The sequence below is a fragment of the Bactrocera oleae genome, chromosome 2 (assembly GCF_042242935.1).
Source record: "Bactrocera oleae isolate idBacOlea1 chromosome 2, idBacOlea1, whole genome shotgun sequence".
Lineage (NCBI taxonomy): Eukaryota > Metazoa > Arthropoda > Insecta > Diptera > Tephritidae > Bactrocera > Bactrocera oleae.
The window spans coordinates 20,735,818-20,763,550 of NC_091536.1; the positions used below are offsets into that span (position 1 = coordinate 20,735,818).

General features: G+C 33.4%; 2 protein-coding genes across 4 annotated transcripts in view; both read right to left on the bottom strand.

Moving 5' to 3' along the window:
* LOC106617419 (mucin-22) overlaps positions 1–16,283 on the bottom strand; it is a 45,320-nt gene extending 29,037 nt beyond the window's left edge. Inside the window, exons 1-2 of one of the 3 annotated variants that reach the window (XM_036377427.2) lie at positions 15,994–16,283; positions 14,867–15,328 (exon numbers count right to left, since the gene is read on the bottom strand). The gene's annotated coding sequence lies outside the window, so the exon portion shown is untranslated. Of the gene's footprint in view, positions 1–14,866; positions 15,350–15,993 lie in introns of all 3 variants that reach the window. The other 2 variants (XM_036377428.2, XM_036377431.2) reach the window with 2 other exon arrangements.
* A 5,320-nt stretch (positions 16,284–21,603) lies between these two features.
* Elp1 (elongator complex protein 1) lies at positions 21,604–26,713 on the bottom strand. Its single transcript, XM_014240340.3, has 6 exons — positions 25,898–26,713; positions 24,214–25,836; positions 23,298–24,127; positions 22,646–23,056; positions 22,101–22,456; positions 21,604–22,030 (listed from the first exon to the last, which is right to left on the bottom strand). The coding sequence occupies exons 1-6, from the start codon at positions 26,462–26,464 to the stop codon at positions 21,966–21,968; spliced, it is 3,852 nt and encodes a 1,283-aa protein (XP_014095815.2). The 5' UTR covers positions 26,465–26,713; the 3' UTR covers positions 21,604–21,965.
* Positions 26,714–27,733: the final 1,020 nt, after the last annotated feature.

A 27,733-nucleotide genomic window follows, 5' to 3' on the forward strand; every position in this document is an offset into this window, starting at 1 on the left:
CATATCGCCATGTCATACTTGAAATAATATATTTCTTTTAGTATTTCAAGGCGCATTCGCAGTAAATCTTCGTCGGGTTTTTTTGTAAATTATATTTCTGCAATTAACAGTATAGTTGTTATATTAAAATGACTATATGTAGTGAATTTAATTTAAAAGTAACGCAATAAAACTCTAAAATGGGTATTTTACAAGTGGAGAATGCGCAAATATTATTACAAAATCCTTCAGACGCTGAATAAAATTGTAGGTAAAGTTCGGCAGCTCATTTCAGTGTGCACATGAACACATATAATATATAGCATGTAGATGCTAAATATATAATATGAACGGATTTGAATGTTGTGAATGACCACCACTTACTTTTTTTAGAAAACTAATTTGGAACATAACTTCAAATTATAGTTGCCAACTTTTATATTACAAAAACCACCAAAACTTTATAATAAGACGTTTTTTGACAAAAAAATTAAACACTAAATTTTTTTAAAACAATCAGAATTTTTTTTCATAATAGTTTGTATTTAATAAAATTAAAAATAAGTATGGTAAAATATGCCAACATTTCAAAAGTATTCAGGCTAACTAAGATTTGATACATCCTAACTTTAATTTAGAGTTCTGAAGTAGATTCAGTATGATGTTATTCGATTAAATTAAAAAATTTTTCCCTCAATCAGGGTCTATACATGACGGAGTTTCAGTAACTGTAATAAACTCTTTCGTCAAGGTCGGTATATCGCTTTTCAATTGGGTGCATACACTTTCTATATAGATATTTATTTTATCAGACATTACAAAATTACTGTAGAGACTAGCTCTTAATAAGTACAGTAATGCCATTGGTTAAAATATTTGGAATTATTTCATATCATTAACTATCTATGAGTTCAAAAAGAGTACTAAAGGAAGTCCCATGCACTTAACCATTTTTTGTGGCGTTTTAATTTTCAAAAAGCACTATGTTAGCAAACAAGCTTCAAATTATAACACTTAAGATCGTATGAAAAAATACTTTAAATGTGAATTAACTTTTAAATAGACTCTGACCTAGCGCCGGCTAGTCACCAGCGAAATAAGATGAAAGGATAGTGAGCAACGTTGTAAACAATATAGTAGTCATTTTATTTTATTATACTATGTTTGTGTATAAGTGGCAAAATAAGCTAAAAATACATACTACAGGTATCTGAAGGTTTGCAAAATAGTGAGTTGTACTCGTTTATATAATATAAGTAGAAATATATGTGAATATGTGCGAATGGAGAAGAAAGGGAGCCGTCGTTTATTTTATATTTTCCTATATAGTAATATGAATGGATTTTTTGACCTTGAATAAAAAAATAATATAAATATTTATATTTTTATATCCTGAACAGGGTAAATTAAATTATATTAAAGTATATATATATATGAGTCGATCTGAGTTTTCATACGTCCTTTGCGTTCGACATGTTATAGCATATAGCTGCCATACAAACTGGAGGATCAAAACCAAGCACTTGTAAGGCACAATTTTTTATACAGGTTATCTTCACGAAATTTGACAAAGATTATGATCGTGCGACAGTGCTACAATTTAACGCTTTTTCTTGTTTTATTTCTGGATTGACGCTATATTCGGAAGTGTTTTCTAAGTTGAAGGAATTGCCTGCCTGCAACTAAGTAAACAAACCAAAACCATTGGAATCGAAGCTAATACTTTCAAAATTAATGCATATTGAAGTTTTTTGTTCAGCCATGTGAACCTAATGAAAACGTCTAGCAAGCCTTGGTAGATAAATAATTCTGGGGTGGAAAATGCGTTGCAGGAAAACTAAACATAATTTGAGCAAATTTAGTTTTTTATTCAAATAGTTATTCCAGAAGCAATAAACATCAAAAATTAAAGAAAACCGCTTTAAATGATCAAATTTTTGTTTTTTTTTTTGCCAATTAGTATATTTTTGAATTTTGTCTAATTTTATATGCTTCTCTCGATTTGGCAAGATATTGTTTTATAGTAAGTTCTTTAAAAAATAATCTATTTACTTTTCAGTTCTATTAATATAATAGAATATAATAAAACAAAAAATATATGTACAAAAGAAACATATACGATAATATTGTACATAAAATAAATTTAATTATGATTGCGCCTGAGATAGAAATTGATTGAATATGCAACTCATTGTGCATTTATTCATATAAACCGCATAGGTATATACACCGTATATGTGTATGTATGTATATACATAGATGCATATGTTAATATGCACATTCGAAGCAATCGGAAGCTTAAGCTTAAGTGCTCACGAGTACGGGTATTGCTATTGCAAAAGCGCAGGTAGAAAAATATTACACAAATTATTTACATAACCTAAAATATCATGTGGTTGGCGTATGGGTATATCTTTTCCACAATATCAGCGATTTGCATATTTGAGAAGCACTTGTTGAAATGCAATATTATGCACTCGATATACATATGTATGTATGTATGCATATAAAAGACAATTCAAGCGAAACATGTGATTATAAAAAAAACCATAAGATGGAACGTGTTTTGAATATGATCATGATAACATAGCAGTAGCCGCGCATAATAAAGTATTAAGAATAATACTGTCCACATATTATCTTGTCATATATTCATCAATCAAATTTGGCGCCTTACTTAATAAAATAAAAGAATGGCAAAGGGTTTTGAATTTCAGCAAACTACGAATTGTTATCAAACAATCGCCTGCACCGAAGCTGATACCTCTCACAAGTGCATTTCTTATAGCATAAAAGAGCATAAAAATATATTTCATTTGATTTTGATCGGTCAGTTTTAATGGCAGCTATATTATTGAAGTCCGATATCAGCGGCTCCGACGTTTCCTTCAGGATGTTACAAACGTTGTGGCAAACTTGATATACCCTGTTCAGGGTAAAAGTATATGTATATACATTTGTTCACCATAATGTTCTGCACATATTTACCAATAGATGTATATGTATGTACATATTTACATAGCAAAGCTTACACTACATATGCATATGTATATTTCACCTTCAACTCACAGTGGGAAAACATTAAAAAGTCATTTCGAAAAGCTTCACCTGTTCAAAAAGTACGTTTACCTCCATATTTATTCAAAAGTCCCGCGATATGTGATGCCGCCGACACACTTAACTTACGTAAACAAATTTGCTTTTGTTAAAAGAGAAGTTTTTTGAGAGGATACAAATTGTTAGTGTTTTTACAAACACAATCGAAATATAGGTATTTATATGTAGATGTATAAAACAACAACTTTTTCGGTAGTATCAGTGGAATCCGAAAAGAACAATCAAATGTGACTACAACAAACCACGTGTGAATGAAGCGAAATAATAAAACTTATAAAGTAGTGCTACGCTTTAGTCAAACTGTAAACACTAAGTATTCATATTTTAAATATGATCTTCTAGTTCTTGATATGATGATTTAAATCGCGCTAGGCGGTAACACTATTTTGAGTACTAAAATAAAGCCTGGCATAAAACACGTGAAGCTACCGTTTTTTTAATATTCGCAGATAAAAGATATTTGAAAACTGGTAGGGAAATCGTCAAAATACTATCGTTAATAAAATATTTCATTTCATGGAGGTATTACAGATATAATTTTTTCTTACACAGGAAAAGAGTTCTAGTGTTTCTTAAAGATTACTCAATTTTAATTCTCTCAGTCGCTCAGTTCAGGCATAAAACTTATTTATTTCTCTAGTTTAATAGTTGAAAGCTGTCAACATATAGTAGAAGTGTAATCAGCGTAAATACATAAAACTCATTGAAGTGAGTTCAAAAGAACACTAGCAAAAAAAAATATTTTAGACCAGAAATTATCAACGTGCAAAAAAGTTCTTTTAAAAATGATTATAAAAATGAGCGGTAAGCTCCCCTTTTGTAAAACAGTTGCTAGAAATATGAAGCACTTGCCATCTACAAGCCTATGAATCAGCCAAGGAAACTGACGTTCAATAAATGAAAGGTGATTTCAAGCACTACAACACCGCCCCCAGCAATCGTCATACGGGTCGGTGCAATGTACGCACCCAGTTTATTGTCGAAATGTCAATGCAAAAGAGAGTGCAGACATGAATGCCATATGTTCGTGCATACTATATATACATACATACATATATAATAGGTATTCTCGTATTTATTAACGAGCACAAGTAATTGTTATATGCATTCAACAAGGAACTGAAAGACTAAATTGACAGCTGCGCAAATTTTTGTAAACAATAACATATAGTCAAACTCCACACCCAACCACACGTGGTGTTAAAGTGTCAGCAATAAGGCATGCGGCAAATAACGGGAAGCTGATCACTAGGTGATTAAATGTAAAAATTAAAAACTCTTTATATGGCAAAGGTTTTATTTGCACTCATGTACTATTGTATATAAATGTGTCTATCTATAAATGTAGACAAAATATAGTAAGAGCGCTACACATACATGCATACATGCGTAAAATCTGTAGCGTCTATGCAAATTTTAAACAACAACAAGTAAAATTAGTCGCCCACCCAAATAATGGTGATAATTATAAAGCACGCGTGCGCAGGACGCCTTTTAGAGATAAACACACAAACGTGCATACTTGTACTACATAAACATTTATATATGTACATACGTATGTGGAGATATTACAATAAAAGTGACAACCAGCAAGTTCAAGTGTGATTTGCATACAATTAGTTGCCTGGTTCAACGTTTGTTGCAGATATTTAGCTGCTACACACGTATGTACATACTTCAATAAGAGTGAACGTTTTTGTTTCGTACCATAATATTTGTACATGAGTCAAGTGCTGACATACAGCGAAACCGCACCGCAACAGTCAAAGCTAACTTTTCTAACCGTATTTGACAATTGTTGTTGTCATAATGGAAAAGCACATTTCTCTTCAGACATTTTCAGTATGCAACACGAAACAATAATCAAGCAAATTCCCAGATTTGTAAAAAAAAATGTGGAAAACGGTTGGCCTCAAGGGCTATCCCTGCAACTTCCCTCTAATTTCATACGCTAACGTTCAAATTTCGCTTTTTTCACTGCTTTTGAGCTCTTCTAAATTTTTCGTTTTCGATATCTAGCAAGTAAATCAACCGATTTCGACTCGGTTTGCGGCAAACGATGTGTTTCTTCAAGGTTTAGAACTGATTAGTTCTGGTGTCGATCGGTCAAGTCGTTTGGAAAAAATTGGGTCCAAACTTACACGAAATTCCAGTGCAATGAAACCCTTTGGAATGCCGTTTAGTTTATTCAAATCGGTTGAGCAGTTTAATAGTTATAAGAGGGTCACATACATCCACACACACACATATACATCCACACATACATACAGACATACGGACATCATCGTAGAAATGTTCGGGGAAGCTTCCTCGACCCTCAGAACGTCGAGATCTGTTGAGAACTCGATTTTTGCAAAATGGGGTGAAACCAATATCTTCCCGATTTTTAGAAAATTTTCCATTTTCTTAGCGGGAAGTTAAAAACATAAAAAGTAAATAAATATACTTCAAAAGAACTGTCAATCAGTGATGGATTACCGTGAGGACGTTCGAATCATGAATTTCTCCAAAGAAAAGATAATTATAAGCTGTTGAAAAATATTATTCAAAATCTCTATAATTCTATATAGAAGACGTATTGAACACACATACAAACACGACAGATCACTGTGCAAAGATAAATGTGAAAAAGAAAAATTACAAAATGTAACTTATTTTTGTTGTTTGGCTTTGATTATAATCAATTAGAAACCAACCTTCGATCAATTTCGTATTCAAATTGACTCAACGTGTTCGATTGTTGTTGGACAATTTATGTTTGGTATTCATGGCATGTTTAGGGTGTGTGTAATCGCTGCATCATTTCCAAGGCAAATCTGCAGGTCGTTTGCACCCAAATTATGTTTTATACCTACATTCCATCATGCGCATATATGGATATACATAGACATTCACATACAATGTAAATACATACTTATGTATAAGTAATGATTGATTTTCGAGTGAACCGAAAATATGATTTTTCATTTGTCTTTGGTCGTTGTTGGTTTTTTAAGCGAAAAATTTGAACGAAAGGATCTGATAAAAAATAACACACAATTTATTTTAGTCATTATTTTTTACCAATTTTGATGCTCTATACAAAATATGTAATTGAAAAATAGAATCTGTTTCGATCACCTAGGAGCTAAACATTGTACAAAAAACCATTGGAAGCTTGATGTATAGGTGCCACACGAGTTAACGCAAAATAATTTTTTGACCGAATTTCCATCCGCAAGTCGCTGCTGAACCGCAATAAAATATATACAATTCTGAAGTGTATGGTTACTGGTGATGAAAAATGAGTCACTTACGACATCAATCGAAAACACTCGTAGTCGAATCGCGGTGAGTCGGCGCAAACGATGGCCAAGCCAGGATTGACAGTCGGGAAAGTTTTGCTAAGTGTTTGGTGGAATTGGTACGCAATCATCTACTGTGAGCTGCTCTCCTACGGCCAAACAGAGTTTCGAGTAAAAAATTCATCTTCACAGCGTGAGTTAATGGCGATTACTTCACTGACAATTTTTTTCTCAAAATACCACTGGAAACGTCATTTCGATAACATTACATATAAATAGGACAAATTGTGGGTGTTGTTACCCATTCCATACATTTGGTCCCTACGAAGGAGATATTTGACAATGTTCAATATTTTTATGAGCAGTGTATTATAAAGCCTCTTAGAGGGATAAGCAGTAAGTAACCTATTCATCAGATAAAGCCCGAGACAGTAAGAAAAGTCATGACTCGTCCTCTGTCAGTGGTTCAATTTGTATGACATTAATTTTTGTTAGTAAGTCATTATTGGTTTACCAACAGCACCGCAAACAGTATGCATGCACTAGTAAAAATGTATGTTAGCATTTTTAGTATTTAGTATTATAGTGTTTTTTTTTTTTTGTGAATACAATTTAATTGAAAGGTTGGCAAATTGTAGCCATTCAATTGGCATTTAAACTTACTTTTCGACGTTAAGTTTTCGTCACTGCTACAATGAAAACAAATTAAATTGACAGCGGCATTCACAATTAACATGTCCATGCAGGGTTGTAAACTAATTTGATATTATTAATTTTTGAAAGGGGCATTTTAAGCGCATTAGTCGTTGGGTAATCATGATTTGGACTTTATTTCTGCACTTGTGCAGAGACAAAAATACAATATGTATGTAAGTTTATATAATTTACACTTACAGTAGACAGTAGGTCTGATGACAGTTGATTTTCGTTTAGATATACAATATGACAGTAAATAAACACAAATAGACACACTAAAAAATTTGCAGACGTTACAAAAATAACTTATAACTCTGGTAAATACCTCAACGGGTAGAATGATATATAAAACACAAAAGTATTGTACAATAAAATTGCGGTATAAATTAATTCAATTGCTCGCCGTTGCGAGACAAGCTGTTAAAATTGAAATTCGGATTTTTTTTCTTCGCTATTTGCTCTATATTTTAATATATTATGTACGAATAGGTGCCCCGAGCAAAGATTATTTGTTTGCTTATATATGTGCATGTTGCTCTTATTGGACATCGCACGGAAAATTGCAGCCTCAACTCTTGAATGGACTCAAGTAATACTTACACTGATTGAATTTAATTAAATTAACGATTGACATGGAAACTTTTGTTAAATACATGATAAGTCTGCTGTTGCGACAACATTTCTTGTGTGAAAACAAAAATATTGTGTAAAGTGTTTTTTCTGCTATTATTGTACATACATATGTGCATATGCACGCGTGTTAATTTATTTCCTGGTAACGGAAGCAATTTACTTACATGCATACGTTGGGAGTGTGTTATACTACAATTTTTATTAAATAAATATGATCTAAATACATATGTAAGTAGTAAATACGCTTAGAAAAATTCTTAAAGGCCGAATTAAAAGCAAAATGCTATTGAATAATTACAAGTCGACAAATAAAACTTGTTTCTGCGAAAAGTTCTACGAGGCTTACATATATATTTTAGAGGTTTTGCCGAGGCTCGTTTTAAATGACAAACTAATACTTCAACTACGAACGAATGTTATAAGAAGCTCAGTTATCAGAGATCATAGCTATTGAAAAAAATTAATATATGTACAGTTTTGGATTTGTCATGAGCGGGGCTAGAATTTACGAGCCAAATACCAATATACATATGTAATATTTGATAAGAAATTAGCATTCGCAATCTTTTGTATTATTGTACATTGCAAATCCTTCCGGGCCCGGAGTTCGTAGAGGGGTTTTTTTCTCCAATTCACTACAGTCATCCCCGGGCCCCGGTTTCCTTCATGCGACCCTGTACATTACTAAAATAACTAGTTGTGGTTAAAAATCGTTATGCGAAAGAAACTAATTGCAGCGAGTGAGTGCAAAACGGGCTCATCTGTCAGCAATTGTCTAGAATAAGATTCAATATTGTTATTATGAAAGTATAAAATCCTTAGTCAATAATACAATATAATCTTTAGAAGTACGTAGATTTGTTGGAAAAATAGTAAATTTTTATTTTTGTACATTTTTTTTTATATATAAATCGAAACTCTTTGCTTTAGCCCATTCGATGATTTTTTTATTTGCCAAAAAACACTAACTATCGCGAAAACTAGGAGGAACAAGTAAGGAAGGGCTAAGTTCGGATGTAACCGAAAATTTTATACTCTCGCAAGGTCAAATGGTATACTCGTTTGAGATTTCTTTGTGGATTGACTGATATTTTCGGTAGAAGGTCAACTATAGGCACTGGGGTCCACATATTTAGTACTTAGGGGTTTGAACAGTTTTGGTTCGATTTAGACAATTTTTGGCCGCAAGGTGGCATACTTTAATTGCATTATTCACGCAAAGTTTTACCCCGATATAATCATTTTTACCTGATTTGCATAGTGGAATGTGAAAGAATCAGATGGAATTGAAAATGGTGTTACATGGGAAGTAAGCGTGGTTGTAGTCCGATTTCGCCCATTTTCGCACTATGACATAGAAACATGAAAAGAACGTTATGCACCGAATTTGGTTGAAATCGGTTGAGCAGATCTCAAGATATGGGTTTTCACCTAAAAGTGGGCTGTGCCACGCCCACTGTCTAATTTTGAACGCGGTTCCTGTAAAGCCAATTAATACCATTTCAGAGATAAAATTTAATGTCTCTGGCGTGTTTAGTGCTTGATTTATCGCGCTTTTAGTAGTTTTTAACAGTACCGTTATATGGGGAGTGGGCGGAGTTGCCACCCGATTTCAACTATTTTCACACCGTCAATAGAAGTGCTAAAAACATTTGCTTCCAGTGAATTTTGTTATTATAGCATTAGCGGTTTAGGAGATATGCACATTAAACCTATTAGAGGCGGGACCACGCCCACTTTAAAAAAAAAAATTTAACTGCAGATGCCCCTCCCTAATGTGATCCTGTGTACCAAATAACAGTCTTGTATCTTATTGCGGAGCTTAGTTATGGCAAGTTATTTGTTTTTGATTAATGGCGTTTTGTGGGCGTGGCAGTGGTCCGATTACGCCCATCTGCAATACCAACCGTCTCACGGTACCATGAAACATGTCTACCAAGTTTCATAAAGATATCTCAATTTTTACTCAAGTTAGAGCTTGCACGGACGGACGGACGGACAGACGGACGGACGGACAGACGGACGGACGGACGGACGGACAGACAGTCACCCGGATTTCAACTCGTCTCTTCATCCTGATCATTTATATATATATAACCCTATATCTAACTCGATTAATTTTAGGTGATACAAACAACCGTTAGGTGAACAAAACTATTATACTCTGTAGCAACAGGTTGCGAGAGTATAAAAATACTATAAAGCAAATTGTAAAACAACAAAGTTGTGGAAGTAACAAAATAGAGGAAACTTGCAAAACACTGCTTTAAAAAAAATTTAGATCAACTTAGAAACCATGGCATAAAAGCAAACAAATTTGATATTTCTGCAAAAATAACAAGAATGTTTGAATGCAAAGCAAAGAAAGAGATTGAAATAAAGCATAGCAAAAGAAGCTGCGGAGCTGACTCAATCGTGGCACATAACTAGGCAGCAATCAAATGTACCTTGGCCCAAGACGAATAGCAGTAATAAATAGACGAAACTAAAATAGCGACTAGTCGACTGCAGCAACAAAAACTAGTCAACACAACAACCAAACTATAAGCCACATACACACGCAGTGCCATAAATTATGTGAAACATACGCGTGCAAAGGTGAGGTGCATAGGTTGGTCGTTGCGCACAGATGCTAACATTACCTTAATCGTTTTGTTTTTTTTTCGTTTTATTTATTCTTCTTAATTGCAGTATCATTGTGTGTTTGTGGTCATTTCTGTATAAAAGAATAAAGCGCGGTTCGTAAGAATTCAGGCAAAGGAAATACACATATGCACAAAAACTATTTGAAACTTTAAGTCGAGGTGTCATTTTAGCACGAAGCTGAGTAATTTACGAAGTGTTTTTTATTATCAGATATGTGTGCATGCTAATAGATATGTAAAGAGAAAATGTCAGTAATATGAAAAATTTTGAATAAGCGTCGATTTTTAAACGCTTCAACTCTCAATTTTGAGTTAAGCAACTGGAACAAAAAATCCAAAATGTACTCAAAATATTGCAAGTTCGAGTATTGCCATATTTTTCCTTCTCTAAATGTACACGTGATTCTGATTGATCTTATCTTTTCAAGGCAAAAGAACTTTATTTTGGATATTTTCAATTTTGAAAATTTGGTGATTGGATATTTTACAATATATATTTTTTTACAAAGTGTTCAAGACTAAAAATGGTAAAAGAGTTACCAAATAAAGATTTCAATTTAACTAAGATATGATATGAAAATATGATTTAAATAATTGCTCTCAAATTTTGGAAAATTCCCCTTTTTTAACAACAATATTATATTATAATGCATATAACTTGTATAAATTAAGCACAAGCATTTGTTTTACCTGTTTATTATTTTTTCTACCTTTAAATCGAAATTAATAATTCCGCAAATTTTGAGAACCGGTTGTAGAGCAAACTGATATTATTGATTTTGTGAAAATATCAAAAGTATAAATAAACTTAAAAAAAAACACAAGCAACGTTGCATTCAATATCACAAACACTCAATGAAAACAAAAAATAGCCAATTAATTATAATTGATTAATTTAGAATTCTTAAATCGCAATTCTAAAATAGCTAAAAAAAATATCCGGATCTTGTAGAGGCAAAAATAAAAAATCTTAATGCAAAAGCAAATATCAAAAATAAATAATAATTTCAAGATCAAAAAACAAAGCGAATGAATCCCTGTGGTTTCAAAACAAGCGGTAAATGAAGCGTGGAAGCACGTAGACACGTTACTCAATTAATGTTAAGTCATTTAATTTAAATCAAAACTATTAAGATCTTGGTAAATGTCATTTACTTGGTTTTCTGTTGCGAAAAAAGTGTGCCCAACTGTTTATAGTTTTAATTAAGCAGGAAAATAGAATTGAACACAAACGGCAACATTCTTGACAGTTATGCGCATTTTATTTTTAAATCATGTCAAGTCAATGTTTCGATAAGAACTAAGTAAATTTTGAAAAATTTAACCAACTTGTGCTGTGATTTTAAAATAAAAAATAAATAAAGTACATACCTTTCAAAATTTACTTTTTTAGGAATTCGATCAAGAAAGCTTACATTGTTTTACTAATAAATGCAACTAAGATTTTAAATAGAAAATAATGTTCTGCTTCGATTTATATTTTTATCAGAAAATAGCGAGAAAAAAAACATTTTTATTAAACTTATGAAAAAATCCAGTACACATGAATTTTTTCTTCTAATCCTTAGCAGAAAAAATACATATGTAAGACATTTAAGTGTTCAGATCATAGCAGCATAGATCGCTACTAGCAAGACACTCGCAAATCAGGTAGAATATCATACGTAGCTATGTGCCCTACTTGTTTGTGTTAGTGTTCATGTTGCGATGAGTCAGCTAAAACATTGGCGGCTCGAGTGTAAGAGGAAACGTAAAGTTGTTTCAACGAAAGAAAACTACTATTCAAAACACGTTCAAGTCGTAAAAGAATTATAATGAAAGAGAAAAAACACTCTGAACTCTAAAAGAGAGGCTTACTCATATTCTTAGTAGACTGGCAATATACAATAATATTGACGTTACATATGCGTATACAAATCCATATATTTATTGCAGGATTATAGTATAAAAAAGCAGCTTGTAAGGAAAAATTGTTGTCAAAATAAAAATATGAATGCAGATAGCTCACAACAATAGTATTTTAGTTTGGAGACCTTGAAAATCACTTTTCATTGGTTCCATATGCATTATACATATATTCGATGTGATCAGGTCTACATTAACTAATTTTGAGATACTGCATTTAAATAAAAATTATAGGTTTCAAGCCTAGCACGTTTGCGCTTTATAGCGAAATTAAAGTCTAATTTAATAATAATTTTTTAAAGAATAAAATAAAGTGCATATAAAGATAACAACGGTATTTTCTTACGTATGAAAAGAAAAAGGCTTAACAATTTCAACGTTTGGAACTTCAAACAGAGGCTGCTCTAAAATCGGTTTGACGTTGTTGCTTTTGTTGTAGGGACAGAAAACATCCTTGAAGTAATTTGGAGCAATGCTGCTGAGTTGACAGTTTTGGGCCGGATAAAAATTTGGGTTCGTTTCGATTATGTAGACCCGGCTGCCGTGGGAACGTATTGATATTTAGTATCAGTTGTTTTCTTAATCATTTGAGAGTGAATTTTTCGTAACTTTTTTTTTTTGATTTTAGCATAAAATATTTTTTAATGTATTATAATAAGTTTTCCAAAGGTTAAATGCTGAGTAACTTGAAATAGGATGCGTCAATATATATACATATATATCTATTTTATAAAAGTAAATTTTACTAACTTTGTTTTAATAAATCACCAACATTTTGCTCTCTTTTTATGCAACAATAAATAAACATTATTCAATCGTACATATATAATGCATAAGATTTCACTGGACGGTAATACTACTACCATAAATCAATTCTGCGCCAGTTAAACGTTTTAAATAATTTCTAACTTCCTACTCGCGAATCTCGAATCGCTTATAACTTCAACACAAAGTCACCACCACCAAGCTTGGTAAATGGCGAAGAAACAACCATATTTTGCTTGCAAAAGGAAACGGCTAATAAGACAACAAATATAACAAAGTAAATGGCACCGAAGTAAAAAACAAACGAGAAACCCTCAAAACCAAGAAAAAACTAAGAAAATAAATTATACTAACGCTTAAATAATAAAAGCAAAAACAATATGCTTAATAGAAAAACCAGTAAGAAACAATAACAATGTATAAATAAATTCAGCGTGTTGAGGTCTGCAAATGCCAGTGATGTTGAAAGTCGTTTTGCCAGTTTAACAGCCAACAAGCGTCAGAGTGAAGTCAAGCCGAACGAGCAACAATTCCAAGAGAGCGACATTCACTTATATGGCCGGGAGTTAGTGGGGCAAGGGTGTAAAATCATATAAAAAACATGTTTCAAACGCACTCATATTTTTTTGCCATTTCGTATGAAGTTATAAATATTTCTACGAAGGCAGGTAAAAATTCACGTTTCAAATTAAAAGTTAAGAATTATGAAAAGCTAATAAAAAAATATTGTAAAAGTATTAGATAATGCTTGTTGTGATTGAAAAGTTTAGATGTCAATCATAATGGACTGGTTCGTAGTGCGTGACAGAATTTAATTTAAAATATTGGGTTTATAACTTTAACTTTATTCGTGCGGTTTATCAAGAGATTGCGGTACTGGATTATTAGTCCATTATTTCTATATTTCGAACATGCGTGGGAAAGCTACTATCCTTGTGCGTTTTTCTCAGTATATGTCGCGTAAACTTGAAGCGTAAACTACAATAATATTTATACCCTGAACAGGGTATATTAATTTTGCCACGAAGTTTGTAACACCCAGAAGGAACCGTCGGAGACCCTATAAAATGTATACATGATTAGCATGATGAGCTGAGTTGATTTAGCTATGTCTGTATATATACAAACTACAATAGTTCCTCACTAAGAAGCTGCTCATTTGTCGGAACGTCCGATATCAGACTACTATAGCATATAGCTGCCATACAAACTGAACAATCGGAATCAAGTTCCAAAAAGGGTATTATAGCTTCGGTGAAACTTATTTTCATTCAAATATGTCGAACTTTGCGTCTGAAAAAATGTTTTTGATGGAAATTATACTTTATTAATTACCAAATTCATAGTATTTTGATGGAAGCTTATGGCTCTAGCTTAGCGAAATTGCCAAATGTGGTTTTCACGATTTAAAAATGATGATTTTGGCTTGGAAGATGTAGAATTTAAAATATTTAAAAGCCATTTTAAAATATTTAAAAGCAGTCGGTTACATTCAAATGCATGGAAATTGGGTGTCATGTTTGCGTGATTGCTGGAAGGTAACCATTGCCATTTTGTTTTTTGCTAATATATCAGTTAAGTTTGACATAATCAATGAAAATTACAGGAAATCGTAATTAAAAAACGACATCAAGAGCTAGTTGAGACTCTCGATAACTTTTATGGTTGATATTTCTTAGTTTGAATTGCTTCTAAATGCTATATATAATATTTGGGCTTACATTTGAAAAAAAAAAATTTTTTTTTTCTAAGCTATCAACAAGCAAAGTTAATTCAAAAATTCCACTTAAAAAACTATAAGAAAATAATAATATAAAGTAAGCCCAGTTTCTTAAAACTCACCCTGCATAAATGTGTTGAAATAAAACAGTTGCTTAACGATTGATTTTTTTGTTGACTATTAAGTTTAGTGCGGAAAATATCTTTCAGCTTGAAGTTGTTTGATTATGTAAAAATTAATAATTTTGATATTTTCACTTTAAAGCTTTTAAAAAATAAAATTTCTTTCATAACTTGCAGCATTCCGGCATATTTAATTCTTTTTTCTTATTTAATTTTCAATATTTGTTTTCGTTGCGATTTTCGCATTATATTTACAGTTTCAGTGCATAAGTGTGTCTGTAACACGAGCACCGCTTTAAACGGTTACAATATCAAACAAAAACGTTAACAATTGACACTTTCCATTTTCGGTATGTTCGTACGCATTTTGGCTCATTTTATTATGCTATATGTGACTTAGTACGTATTATTTTTCTTATTTTTTTGTTGGGTTAATTTTTTTGCTTATTCAATGCGTTTTTTCTATAATAGTAAAATTTTTACCTTTTCGAGAAAATATATAAAGAGAAGTAGAATTTTTTGTTTTAAAACGCGTTCAACACAAAGAAATCGCTTCAATGCAAAGTGAAATTGAAAATTACAATGAACTCGAGCACGAAACTACATGAAATTATTAAATTGAAAACCTCAATTTTGCTTTCTATCGAAAAACCATAAACAAAAAGGAAGAATCATGGAAAAAACGACGAATCTAGCGAGTTGTGAAATGACAATATTTGCTTAATTAACACGTTCGCTGTAGAAAACTAAAGACACAATATTATAACAATAATGTTAAACAATAATAGAGCGCGCAAATACAGAAATTATGCACACAAAGACAAATAATAATAATAAAAATTTAGTAATAATTGAAAAAACCAAACTTCTTCCAAACACTGTATGTATAACGCGTTTTTACTTAATTGCATTTCATGTTCATAACACTATACAACTTAGTATTATGTGATTGCTGCAATGATTTTTAACACAAACTCGCGAAGCTGGTCAGAGATTCTCACATGTAAACATGTTGCTTTTGAAATTTCTTAACACTTTTCTCACTTCAACAACGATATTTTGCTAGATCGAAAAATTTCCCGCATTTTCACACTAGAGTGCGAACGCATGTGATCTTTGAAATTTACCTTTTCCAATGAACAACAAATTCCACACGTTTTTCTGTTTTGTAAGCGCACAACACTTCGCTTTCGATTTCGTTTCGAAAATAAACACCGCAACTCGCAAATAGGCAGTTTTACTGCTTTAAACTTTTTTAGAAAACATACTTATACACTGCACTACGCGTGGTTATGGGTGTATGCTCTTTCATTGGTTGTATTTCGAAAAAAACAGTGTTTGGAAAATTGCACACGCGCGCGCAAAAGCAAGTAAACACAACCGCTCAACTCCGATGTTCACACTCAAATGATTTGCCGAGGCCAAAACGCCGCTGATACCCAAAGTAGACGTAGTCCAAACGGTTGGCGCAAACACCATTTGACGCTCATTTCGCTCACACGTCAACTCAGCGCCAATTGCTGAGCGTTTTGTTTATAGCTCCAAAGTTTGATTTCTGTGTATTATTGTTGTTTGTTTGCTGTGTTTAATATCGATGTGCGAGAGCGCGTCGAATAACTTTGCAATGCGCTGCAATGCTTCATCTTGCAGCAATTTGTTTGTTTACGTGCTTTTTTGTTTGATCGCCCAGCAAAGACGCTGAAAAGTGTTTGTTGACTGTAATGTGCAATACAGTGGAGCAATTTGAAGTTGTAAGTGATTAAAAGATAGTTTGTGTGAAGGTGTGATAAAAGAGTGCTGACTGCAGGAAAAGAAAAGTGCAGGAAAAATAAAAGTGTTTACGGTGTAGATAGAATTTATCAAAAAGTAATATCATGATCCCCATCTGGCAACTGGCGTTGAAACTTTCAACATTTTGCAAAAAGCCGTGTGGTGATAGATTTTGTTAGTTTTGCATTTTTCATGGACCACAGGCTTTTCTTTCTCTGCCGATTTATAATAAGTATAACTCTAAAGTCTGTATTTGGTCTCGTTGACAATCTTTAAACTAGATTGGATTGGACTTTGGCTAGACTCAGATCACAGTAATAACTCAATTAAAGTCAACAGAAGTCTAACGTAAGCAACGTATGTTCACCAAGCGCTGAGCTGTCGGATGATGCTTAGCTTGAGCAACTGCAAGCTCGGAAGCAAAGCCAAAGCTGACATGTTGGTATAGACGATATCGAAGTATCGACTCAGATGGAGACTAGACTTGGTTCAAACCAAGTTAAAGACTAGCTTCTTGTGCAGGAATAGGCAACCCAAAATTTAATATTCGGACCTACCCTGCTATTCAATTAGTGGGACCACAGTTCGCGCTCTCTGCGTGGAATTTTAGAATAATTTTAAAGTCAAATGTTTATGTCAAATAAAATTACTGAATTAGAGGCTTAACGAAATAGATTCAATGATCTTTTAAATACTTCCTAAATATAAATCGATAAAAAACTCAAACAACCCACAAATATGTATAAATGGTGCATATAGTATGAATGGCTTTCAAAATCTGAGTGAGTACTGAAATTTTCCTTCAACAGGTGACACATGACAACACATGGTACAATAAAAAGGGCGCTTAAGGGTCACAACGATAACATCCGGTCACAAAAGCAAATTTCTAGTGAGCGAAGGACCAGCTAGCAAACAAACGCTCAGATAAATCGTTGAGTGAGAAGTGCATTCGCGAAAAGTACTGAAACCAGTTTGAATGCAAATGTGACTTAATAAATTCAATACATTTACGAATACAGTCGTGATCATACAATTACCAGGCAAAAAAATGCAAATGAAATTTGGATTTTTTTTAGTTGAAAAAGTTGTATTCGAAATTTCGCTTTCTTACCCTTAATTTAAGTAAATTCAATGACATTACACTGAGTGAGAGTCAATTAAACATGTTTTGCTACAAAATGTATTCGCTTACAACACTTTTATATGTATACCCTGAACAGGGTATATTTAGTTTGCCACGTTGTTTGTAACACACAAAAGAAATCATCGGAGACACTATACAGTATATGTATAAAGTTTAGTCATGCACGTCTCTCTATCTGTTCGTCTGTATATAGGCGAACTAGTTCCCCAGTTTTTGAAATATCGATCTTAATTTTCGCACACGTCCTTTGCTCCCCTGCTAATTTGTCGGACCACTATTTGACAAGATATCTACGCTTACCGACCGCGATTTTTTTTTATAAATACTATTTTTATGATCACCACTGTATGCACGTATAGTTTCCCTCACAGAGAGCCCAACTAAATGAATGAACAGGTTGTTGTTTCAACAGAATATTGATTAAGAGTGATTTACTTTTTTTACAATGTTATTGCACTTATAAAAATTGTAAACCTAATGTTTTGTATGTGGCCTCCACTTCGAAATATTTTGGTCTGCGGTAGAATATGTATCTTAAAGCTCATGTAAGATTTTATATAAGGTTAGAATATTATGAAACCTTATTTTTATGGGCACAAGAAGTTTAGCGATTCAGCAGATTTTTTCTTCACATTTAGTAATTGACGGACCGATAAATAAAATCAAGCCAGATTGTGAATATGATTGGCAAATACGAAGAAAAAAAACTGAGGTCGATCTCCACTAGAAAAAATTACCGTTTAAACATCATAATATAGTATATTTTAAAGAGTCGTATTCACTAAATATATGGAAGTATTTCTTCTAAACAAAGATGCTTTCGAAATACTGTTATACGTTAACAAGTATTGAAGTATGGTACGAGATGTTGAGGCATATTGGTAGAACGTATACATCGAGGTAGAGGGTATCTGACATTCTTAAAGGTTTTAAGGTTTTTGGAAGGAATGGGCATAATAATTTCAAATCGAAAAATCTATGCTATTTGCAATTTTATTTTCGCAAAACTATGGTGGTAGCCCGTGGACTCGAATGTCTAAATACTGCTTTGAGCGACGTGGATTTAAATATTCAACATGAGACGTATGCGACAAACAGATAGAGAGACTACCACAGACATCCTCACAGTGGTGATGCGAAGACTAGAGATGTGTCAGCATCTGCTGAGAAGGCTTCTCCTTTCAGTTTTTGCGGAAAACTGGAAAAATCAGATGTAATATAAAACAATAAATTTCTCTTTTAAAATACGAAACAATTTCAACTAATTTAGTGGGCGTTTTTTTCTGATCATTGCTTAATCACGCTTTGACGCCCCTTCATACGAATCAAACGATTTAATTATTTCCTGATTAAAAGTTATTATTATTTAGCGATTCACAGATGTATATATGAACATATTAAATATGTATATGTAAGGGCAAACTGATATTGATGGCATGTGCATAAGTAAATTTCTATAGCAAAATGTGTTAGTTTACGTGAAAGAGATTTTGTGTTTTCAATGCTTAATTTTCAATATTTCTTTTAATTGCAGTTGTACGAATAATCGTAACAATCTCACCCTCACCTTTTTTTCCTCAGCAGCCACAGCCGGGGTGCTTAGCAGTGTGAAACGCGAATTAACAATTTACATACAATTTTATAGGCCTTCATAACCTTCAGTCTGGGGTTTTTGAATCCAAAAATTACTACTCGAGACAAGATGGTGGGTACTGAGGGTTGTGAAGGCGTAACACTTATAAAATTATTCGGTTACATTTTCTCCTTTCAGTAGATATAAGATATATTGTAGATATATGATGGAAAACACTTACATAGAAAATGTTACGGGATATTAAGGGGGTATTCCGGTTTAGAAATTTAAAAAAATCGATTTTTTTTCGTATTATTGTAGTGTAACCCTTTAAGAATAATATGTCCCTAAAAAGGTGTTTTCTCTGAACTATTTTTTTAGAAACGGTGTGCATGATATCTCAAGTTCTACTCAATCGATTTACTTCAAATTTTATACAGAGCTTCTTTATACATTATACTATCACACTAGGAGAGGATTTTTCTAGACCAGAATAATAGAGCTAACAAGTACCTTTTCATTTCAATGGTCTACGATAGCATTCGTTCTATGTAATGACCGAATTTTTGGATAAGCGACCAAATAACTTATTTCGGCTTGGTAATTTTATACTCACGGATGGAAGATGGCATATCCTTTCGTAGATGGAATTATTTGTATACAATTTGCAACCAATTACTTCGCATATCTGTCGTCGTCAAACGGTTTAAAATAATTATTGTATTTTATCTATGAAACATCAATTGAGCACCTCTCGAAGTCAAAAAAATTGTTTACTCATATCATATTCACACTGAACAAGAATATAAATAAGGTTACAGCGGTGAAAAATAGACCAAGCAATTAAAATTTACTTTCTAGCTAACACTCCTTCCCCTCTATTCCAACTCCATCGATGAGCCCATTCTTTAGAGGTCGCCTCAGATGACATTGATGACAACATATAAATCTTAGCACTAAAAATGGAAGACATCTCACAACAGAAGAGCGAAACGAAGAGAGGCAGAAAAGTATAAGTGAGTGGCAGAGGCGCTGGGACAACGCAAAAAAGGATGGAGAGAAAGCACGGCGAGACGAATTATTACATGACGCAATTTCTCACTGGACACGCATGCTTCAGGAAATATCGCATTAAATATCACGATCACGATAACGTGACATATTGTTCTTTCTGCGGTAACGGCAGCGAAAGCGCGCAGCATATTTTCTTCACCTGTCCGAAATTCGAAATAGAGAGAACAGAGATAGAAACTGTTATAAAAGAACGTGTGGCTTCAGTGCACACGATAGAATGTAAGCTCGTATGGAATAAAGTGACAATATGATCCGCAATTGCACGCTAGGAGTTAAGAGATATAAGAGGCCACGCGGTAGCGAAAACAGAAGAACCAGTGAAGAGTGGTCCAGAAAAATGTCAATGAAGAGCTAATCTTGGTCCTGTGAAGAAATATCTAACGGCGGACTCATAGGACCAGTGAACTGCAGTCAAAGCTAAACTTTGGTTGGTTTAGCACGTAGGTGTATTGTTACGCAAGTCTAGCATAGTATGATTATTCTTGCTGGGCGTAGACCCGAATAAGGTGTACCCTTAGCGTACAGTATGAATCGCGCATGCCGTCTATTACTGGCAGTATCTACGAAAGATTCCCCCTTTGAAACAAAAAATAAATTAAAAATAAATAAATTTAAATAAAATAAAAAATATAAATAAAAGAAAACAAATATAAATAAAAGAAAACAAATATAAATAAAAGAAAACAAATATAAATAAAAGAAAGCAAATATAAATAACAGAAAAAAAATAAAAAATATAAATAACAGAAAAAAAATAAAAAATATAAATAAAAGAAAAAATAAATAAACAGAAAAAAAATAAAAGATAATAAAAGAAAAGAAAAAAATAAAATACGAGAAAAAAACAACAAAAAAAAGTAAAAGAAAAACCAACAAAAAAAAAATAGTATAAAAAAATAATAGAAAAAAAATAGTATAAAAAAATAATAGAAAAAAAATAGTATAAAAAAATAATAGAAAAAAAAACAAAAAAAGGGATATTCTTTCATATGCAACAACGATTTATTGAATTAGTGAAAGTGCTTTTGAGGTGAGTCTTCTATAGTGTTTCAAATTTTAAATGTAACATGTACCATATACCACTTGAAAACACTTTTCACGGCTGAATAATTAAACTCGCATGGCGCACACTATCAATGTAAGTTGATTTCATGTAAAGGAAGAGTAAAAGTGTTTCTATGAAAAAGAAAATTTGTTTTGCATAAATTTTTGCATTTAGCTAAACAAAATTTCACTCTCGGTTTTTATTAACAAGGTATGTACAAAATATCTGACAAATACTACAAACATATGCATGAGTATACATACCTTTTTTATAATTCAATGCTTTTGATTGCTGTTACATACAATTTTTGCTTGTAAATACAGATTTGATTAATTGCTAAAGTATTTTACGTTTATTCATACTAGCCAGGCGATTACACGCTGCCCGGCCAGACAAAGTGTGCATGCAGCTTAAATGTGTGTTTATATTATTATTATTATTGTTATTGTTATGATTAAAATTTATACAGTAGTAACGTATATTTATATGTCTAAGCAAGTACTTCACACATCCAATCGATAATGTTTATTTGCGGCTTAAAACGTTTGTGCGGAGCTGTGGGTAGAAAGAAATTTATTTATTTTGAAATAAAATACAACTTTGTTTGCATCGCTGGCGCACTTACCCAACAATGCGTAGCGTTGTTCATTTTGCAATTGTGTGTAATCGGTGTAAGGTGATTGCTTGTACTGCATAGTATGTGCATTGGCCATTTCTTCAGTCCATATCGTATCGAAGGAGTCTTGCAGCAGTGTGAGTATTTGTGCATATTGCTTTTGTAACGACGATGCCAGCTCGTTCATTTGTAATTTTATTAAGGCTTTGCATGTGTCACGCACTTGTTCCTGCTGATTGACCAACTTCATGACTTCATTGTGCAGCGCATCAATGAGTGCGATATCTTCGAATGGATTGCCGGGCTTTAAGCTAAGTAACTTACGTTCGTGTTTACGACGATTTTTGGCCGAACAGAATGTTTTGCTGAAGGAAAACAAAAATAACAAAAAATGAATATAAATTAAAAGATAATGTGCATGTACTGATTATAAAATTTTGATGTATGAAACGAAAACTCAATCATGTTGCGCATGGCAGCTTCAAACAATAATTAATTGCATAAAAATGAAATTAAAAACGAGAAAAGTGTTAATATTTCAGTCAAAAACTCACCCGGTGCCTTGAGAGCTTCCAGTATAGCGCGATGAGCGCATACTAGTAGTGTCGGAGAGTAAGTCGGCTTCGTCAATATCAACCACTTCATCGTTATTTAAGAAACCAGTGCGCTTGAGTTGCGCAAACAAGCGAACATCATGCAAACGTTTCTTGTGAGCAATAAAATCTGTTTCATCATCCGACAACTGCTCTTGTAGTTGCTTGACGTATGCGAGCAACTTTGGCTTGACATATTGCTCTAATAACGCAACTTCTTCGCTGTTTACACTCACTTCCACAATCGCTTGGAAGTAGAGATGACCCTTCACGAGGCACTTGATTGCTTGCTTAAAGTTTTTGCCATAAGTCTTTTGTAGCTCATGTGCGACCTGATAGTGCCCCTGTTCAAGTAAAGCTGGCAACATAGAGCTAGGTGAAAGAATATTTTATGTATTACAAAAAATATATGATATTAATAAAAATATATATAATATATATATTAATAAAAATATATATAATATATATATTAATAAAAAAATATATAATATATTTATAAAAAAATATATATGATACTAATAAAATATATATATATATATATATATATAATATTTATTAATTTTCAATAATACTTTAATAACAAAAAATATTTTTTTTTTAATTATGTACTTACAGCACCACTGTGCCTACATCCTGTGCATCCTTTGTATCCCTTTGCGCCAACATCAGCACACGTTGCCAATCCAATATGTGTTTGGAACAGAGTAGCGCTTGTGCGAGATTGCCGCCGCGCTCGTACATAATGCTCGCACTAGCGAGATCGTTCTCAGTGCGCAAGTGATCCGCAAAGGCCAAGCAGATGCGCATATGACATTTATGTCGACTTTCCTTTTCTAGCTCAGTCAAATGCTCACAATTTTCATAGCACTTCAAACCCTTTTTATAAAGAAGATGTTGATTCATAAACTCCAAAGCTTCGTCGATTTTTTCAGGTCCACATTTAGCGATATTCTCCAATGCCTTATCGTAACGCTTCAGATGCAAATCAATTTTGTAATGACGATAATTCATTTCCAACTGCTTTAGTTCGTTAAGGAATGGTAGAAATTCTTTGGGGTCTTTTTGAGACTTTTCCGCTACATAAAGCACCAAATCGAAATCGTATGTGCCCAGCGCAACATTATATAATTCGTTTACATCAACCAAGTAGAGCAGATGTTTGAGCGCCTCTTCGGCTGAGCGCAACATAGAATTATCGACATATTTAGCGTGTAAATTTTGTTGCTTCTTAGCTTCCCAGACTAGCCGCAGTGCTTCCTCCACCTTACCTATTTTCACAAAACCCGTAATAATGGGCAAACGAAAATGCTCCGGGTCGTCTTCTGACATATATTTGTACAACAGCGTGCAGATATAATTCACCTTAGATGTGATTTCGAAGCCTTCTGGGTATGTTTGTTGTGCTGCAGTATAGTTGCAGGCATACATGGTTTTGGAGTAGTCCTTGAGGGTTGAAGCGAAAATAAATATATATTTAATATACAGGTTAACAAACTGTATTAGCTTATAAATAATAAGAAAAAACATACCTCATTCTGCAGATCGTTTAGGAAAAGATTTAGCAATTGCGGATTTCTTATCTGCCTAAAGAAAACGTTCAAATTTTTTACAAAGTTAACCATATTGTGATCACAAATAATATTAAAATTTATGCGTTGCTTGCGCAGCATGTTGAACGCTTCACGATAGCGCCGCTGATCGAGCATTTGACCGATAATCTCTAAGGCAAGCACACGCGGGCAAATGACTTCCAAATTTCCGCGTGGCATTTGTAGCAAGACGCGAGCATCATTCGCTATAGTGGTCACTAGTCTGCCGCCACGCTCCATATTACGCTTATAGGCATGTTGGCGTGTAGAGAGTAAAACGAAATTCAACTCGGTTAACTTTGTGTAAGCCAAGTAATTGCCGGCCAAGCAGAATGAGGTCACATCGCCGGCCAACAATTCGTTATCAATGTACAAACGCTGATTGTACAGCAATGAAATGAGACAGTCTTGTGCCGACTGTGTTCGACACCATTCCATAGTCAATACACCATGGTCCAATTGTTGGTAAACCTTGTCAAGCTTAAGTGTTGGCTCATTGTTTATTGATATTTGGTACACTTTGCCATTAAGTGTTTGCACGAAGAATTGTTGCAAAGTTTCGAAACCCATGCAACTGCAAACAGCGCCGCTGTTCAGTTTTAAACTGCTGATCGTCTTGTAAGATTTCGTCTCAAACAATAAACGAAACAGAAACACTATGCTCTTTTCAGCAATGTTTACTGTGGCTACAAAATGATCTTCGTCAAGCAAGAAGAAATTACCCAGCTCTACCGGTGGTGTCCAGTGTCTCTCTAGTTCGGGCTCTTGCCTTTGAAAAATGCAGATCTTTGTGAAGGATATGGAATTAGTGCCGATGATCACATTAAACAGCTGAATGCGCTCTTTTGCGTCGTAAACGCACAATAGCAAATTCCCATCGTTGGCTTTTATCATGGCAATGGCATTGATATAAGCGTCTGTTTGAAATTCTTTGCTACACATCGGCGGTGGTGGAATCGCTTTGGAAAAGTCGGTGAACAGTAATTTTGCACCGTCTATTACAACAACAAGGCCACTTCGTGCAAAGCGATCGAAATCAAAATACCAGCGATAAATAAGACAACGACCATTTTCTAGCCATATGTGCAAAGTCTTTTCCTCGCCTATACGCTGATCCCAACAGTGATAAGCAATGCGATCCGTTTGCTCAAAAGTAAGTACTTGCTTCAGATACCAATGATAATTACCGATGGTATAGAGGTAAATATATTGCTTTTTGGTGGATGGATCTAATGTTTCTACAGCTAAGATATCTGAATCGTTACTCCAACGTAAAGACTGTATGGGTTCTTCTTCAATTTCGAATGGCAGTGTAATTTCACGATGTCGCAAACCGTTTTTCTCGAAAAGCGAGATAGTACTTTTATTGGGTAGTATCTGTGGCATAGCGATCCAGTTACCTGAAGGTCGCCAAGCAACCGGATATTGCAAACCTTGTGAACGTTCGGAAATGTATACTAATTCGCCCTCCTTTTTGAAAATTTTAAACATACGTCCAACTTCATTATTGACAAAAGACACTGCAAAGTAACTACTATCAGCGCGCCAGGTAATTTCAATATTCTGCATATAGAAAAACATCAAATTAATATTTGAATATCTGAAATGTTTAATGATGACAAACCTGCGGTAGCTCCTCTACATTCTCCGGTGGTTTGAAATCGCTTTTTTGTTTAGCTGCCGCTTTACCTTCGCTTCCATGAAACTGCGTTTCTTTTTTACCCCAACCAACGTTAACAAACTGACTTTCAGGATCGCAATTTTCTTTAAACATATGTTCATTTATGACGTCGTAAGTGCAGGTCATAACAACAAGTGTGTCTGCCTTTGTTATAAAAACGGCAACTTCTTGATCTGGACTCCATGACATATTTTTCAATCCAATATCACAAAATGTGCATTCGTTAATGGCGCCTGAGCTTGATGATACAGCTAGCACTTCACCTCCTTCTGTGGCCAGACATATCTCATCATTTAGAGCTAAGTACTCCGCCGCTACAATTCCTGGAACTGCGGCGATCTCTTTTATGCTGCCTGTGACTGTTTTTATCTCATAAAGCTTATCGTCGGAAACTACATGGACGGTTTCGTCAGTTTCCTTGGGGCTTATATTTGGATTTAATAAAATTTGTTTAACATTGTGCACTTTGACACCCAATTGTTTGCACGATTTTAACTTCAGATTACGCATTTCTAACACAAATTATTAAATCAATTATCAATTACTTCCAAAAATTAACTTAAATATCGGCAAAAATATAGTAACACGAACAATGGCTGCCAAAAACATTGCACAGGTATTTACCATGACCGAAACGTGCACAGCTGTCATCATCTGGTGTTTTGACAACTTTGTACACTGCAGCATCTAATGGGAAGTAGTTGTTTACAAATTGCCAATATTATAATATCTTTTTCATAGCTCGCTTTAACTGATTTAATTAAATTATTTTAATACATCTAAGTTATTGAACCTTAGTAATGTTTGCAGTTTCCTCTTTTAGATTAATATCGGCATTTGTTTATAATTCATTCTGATGTTTTCTTACAAAATATACCTAACTCTAAATATTACAATGAAATTTGCTATTAATTGGTTGAATTCGCTGTAAGATTTCGAATTTAATGTTTTATTTAATTTCTTAAATAAAACTGAATATCAAAAATATATAAATTTTTTATGAGGCAAAATTTTCAAACATTTTTGATAGTATAGTTTGTGGAAGTTATATTCATCTCATACACAAACCTTCTTCACCATCCACTTTATAGTCTTTCATTGTACCAAATTTGATCCAATGATCCAATGGATAGGTGGTGGGTTATATTGTATGGTTGGTAATACTGGAGGCGTGTAAGTATTTTCCCCAAAAACGGTACTAAAATATTTATTTTGTGAGTTTACGGACGCAATAATGCCACGAAAATATAATAAAATAGTGATTTAACGTGTTGTGTTGCTTAAACTATAAATTGTAAATGTCGACAATTTCATAGCAAAGTATGAAATCTAAAATTATATATGTTAAATTCCAATTAGAAGGTGCACCAAGAATTTCTGTGGGCCGTCTTTTGCCTAGTATTTGTCAATTTCTTTTACCTTATTTTTCCACTTGTAATTATCCGTGGTTGTAAGGTGTGCAGCAATGAAGACGTGAAGAGTAGAGCGAATAAACGAGAAAAACGAGACGGTAACGCGAATGCAAAAGTGAAAAAGTAAAAAACAATTTATGTGAAAAATTCCACAACCACAGCAAAAAAATTTTATGATAAGTGCTAAAGTTTTACAGCGAAAGCAATTCAGTGTAAGTGGAAAAAGTGTGTTGGAAATGTTTTCTAATTGTTTAAATATATAAGCACTAGTGCGAACAAAATATACATTGCCAATAAAAATATTTTAGCTGGATAATTCTAAAACAATCAAAACTACTGTCAACTAATTAAAAGCATACAGGGAATT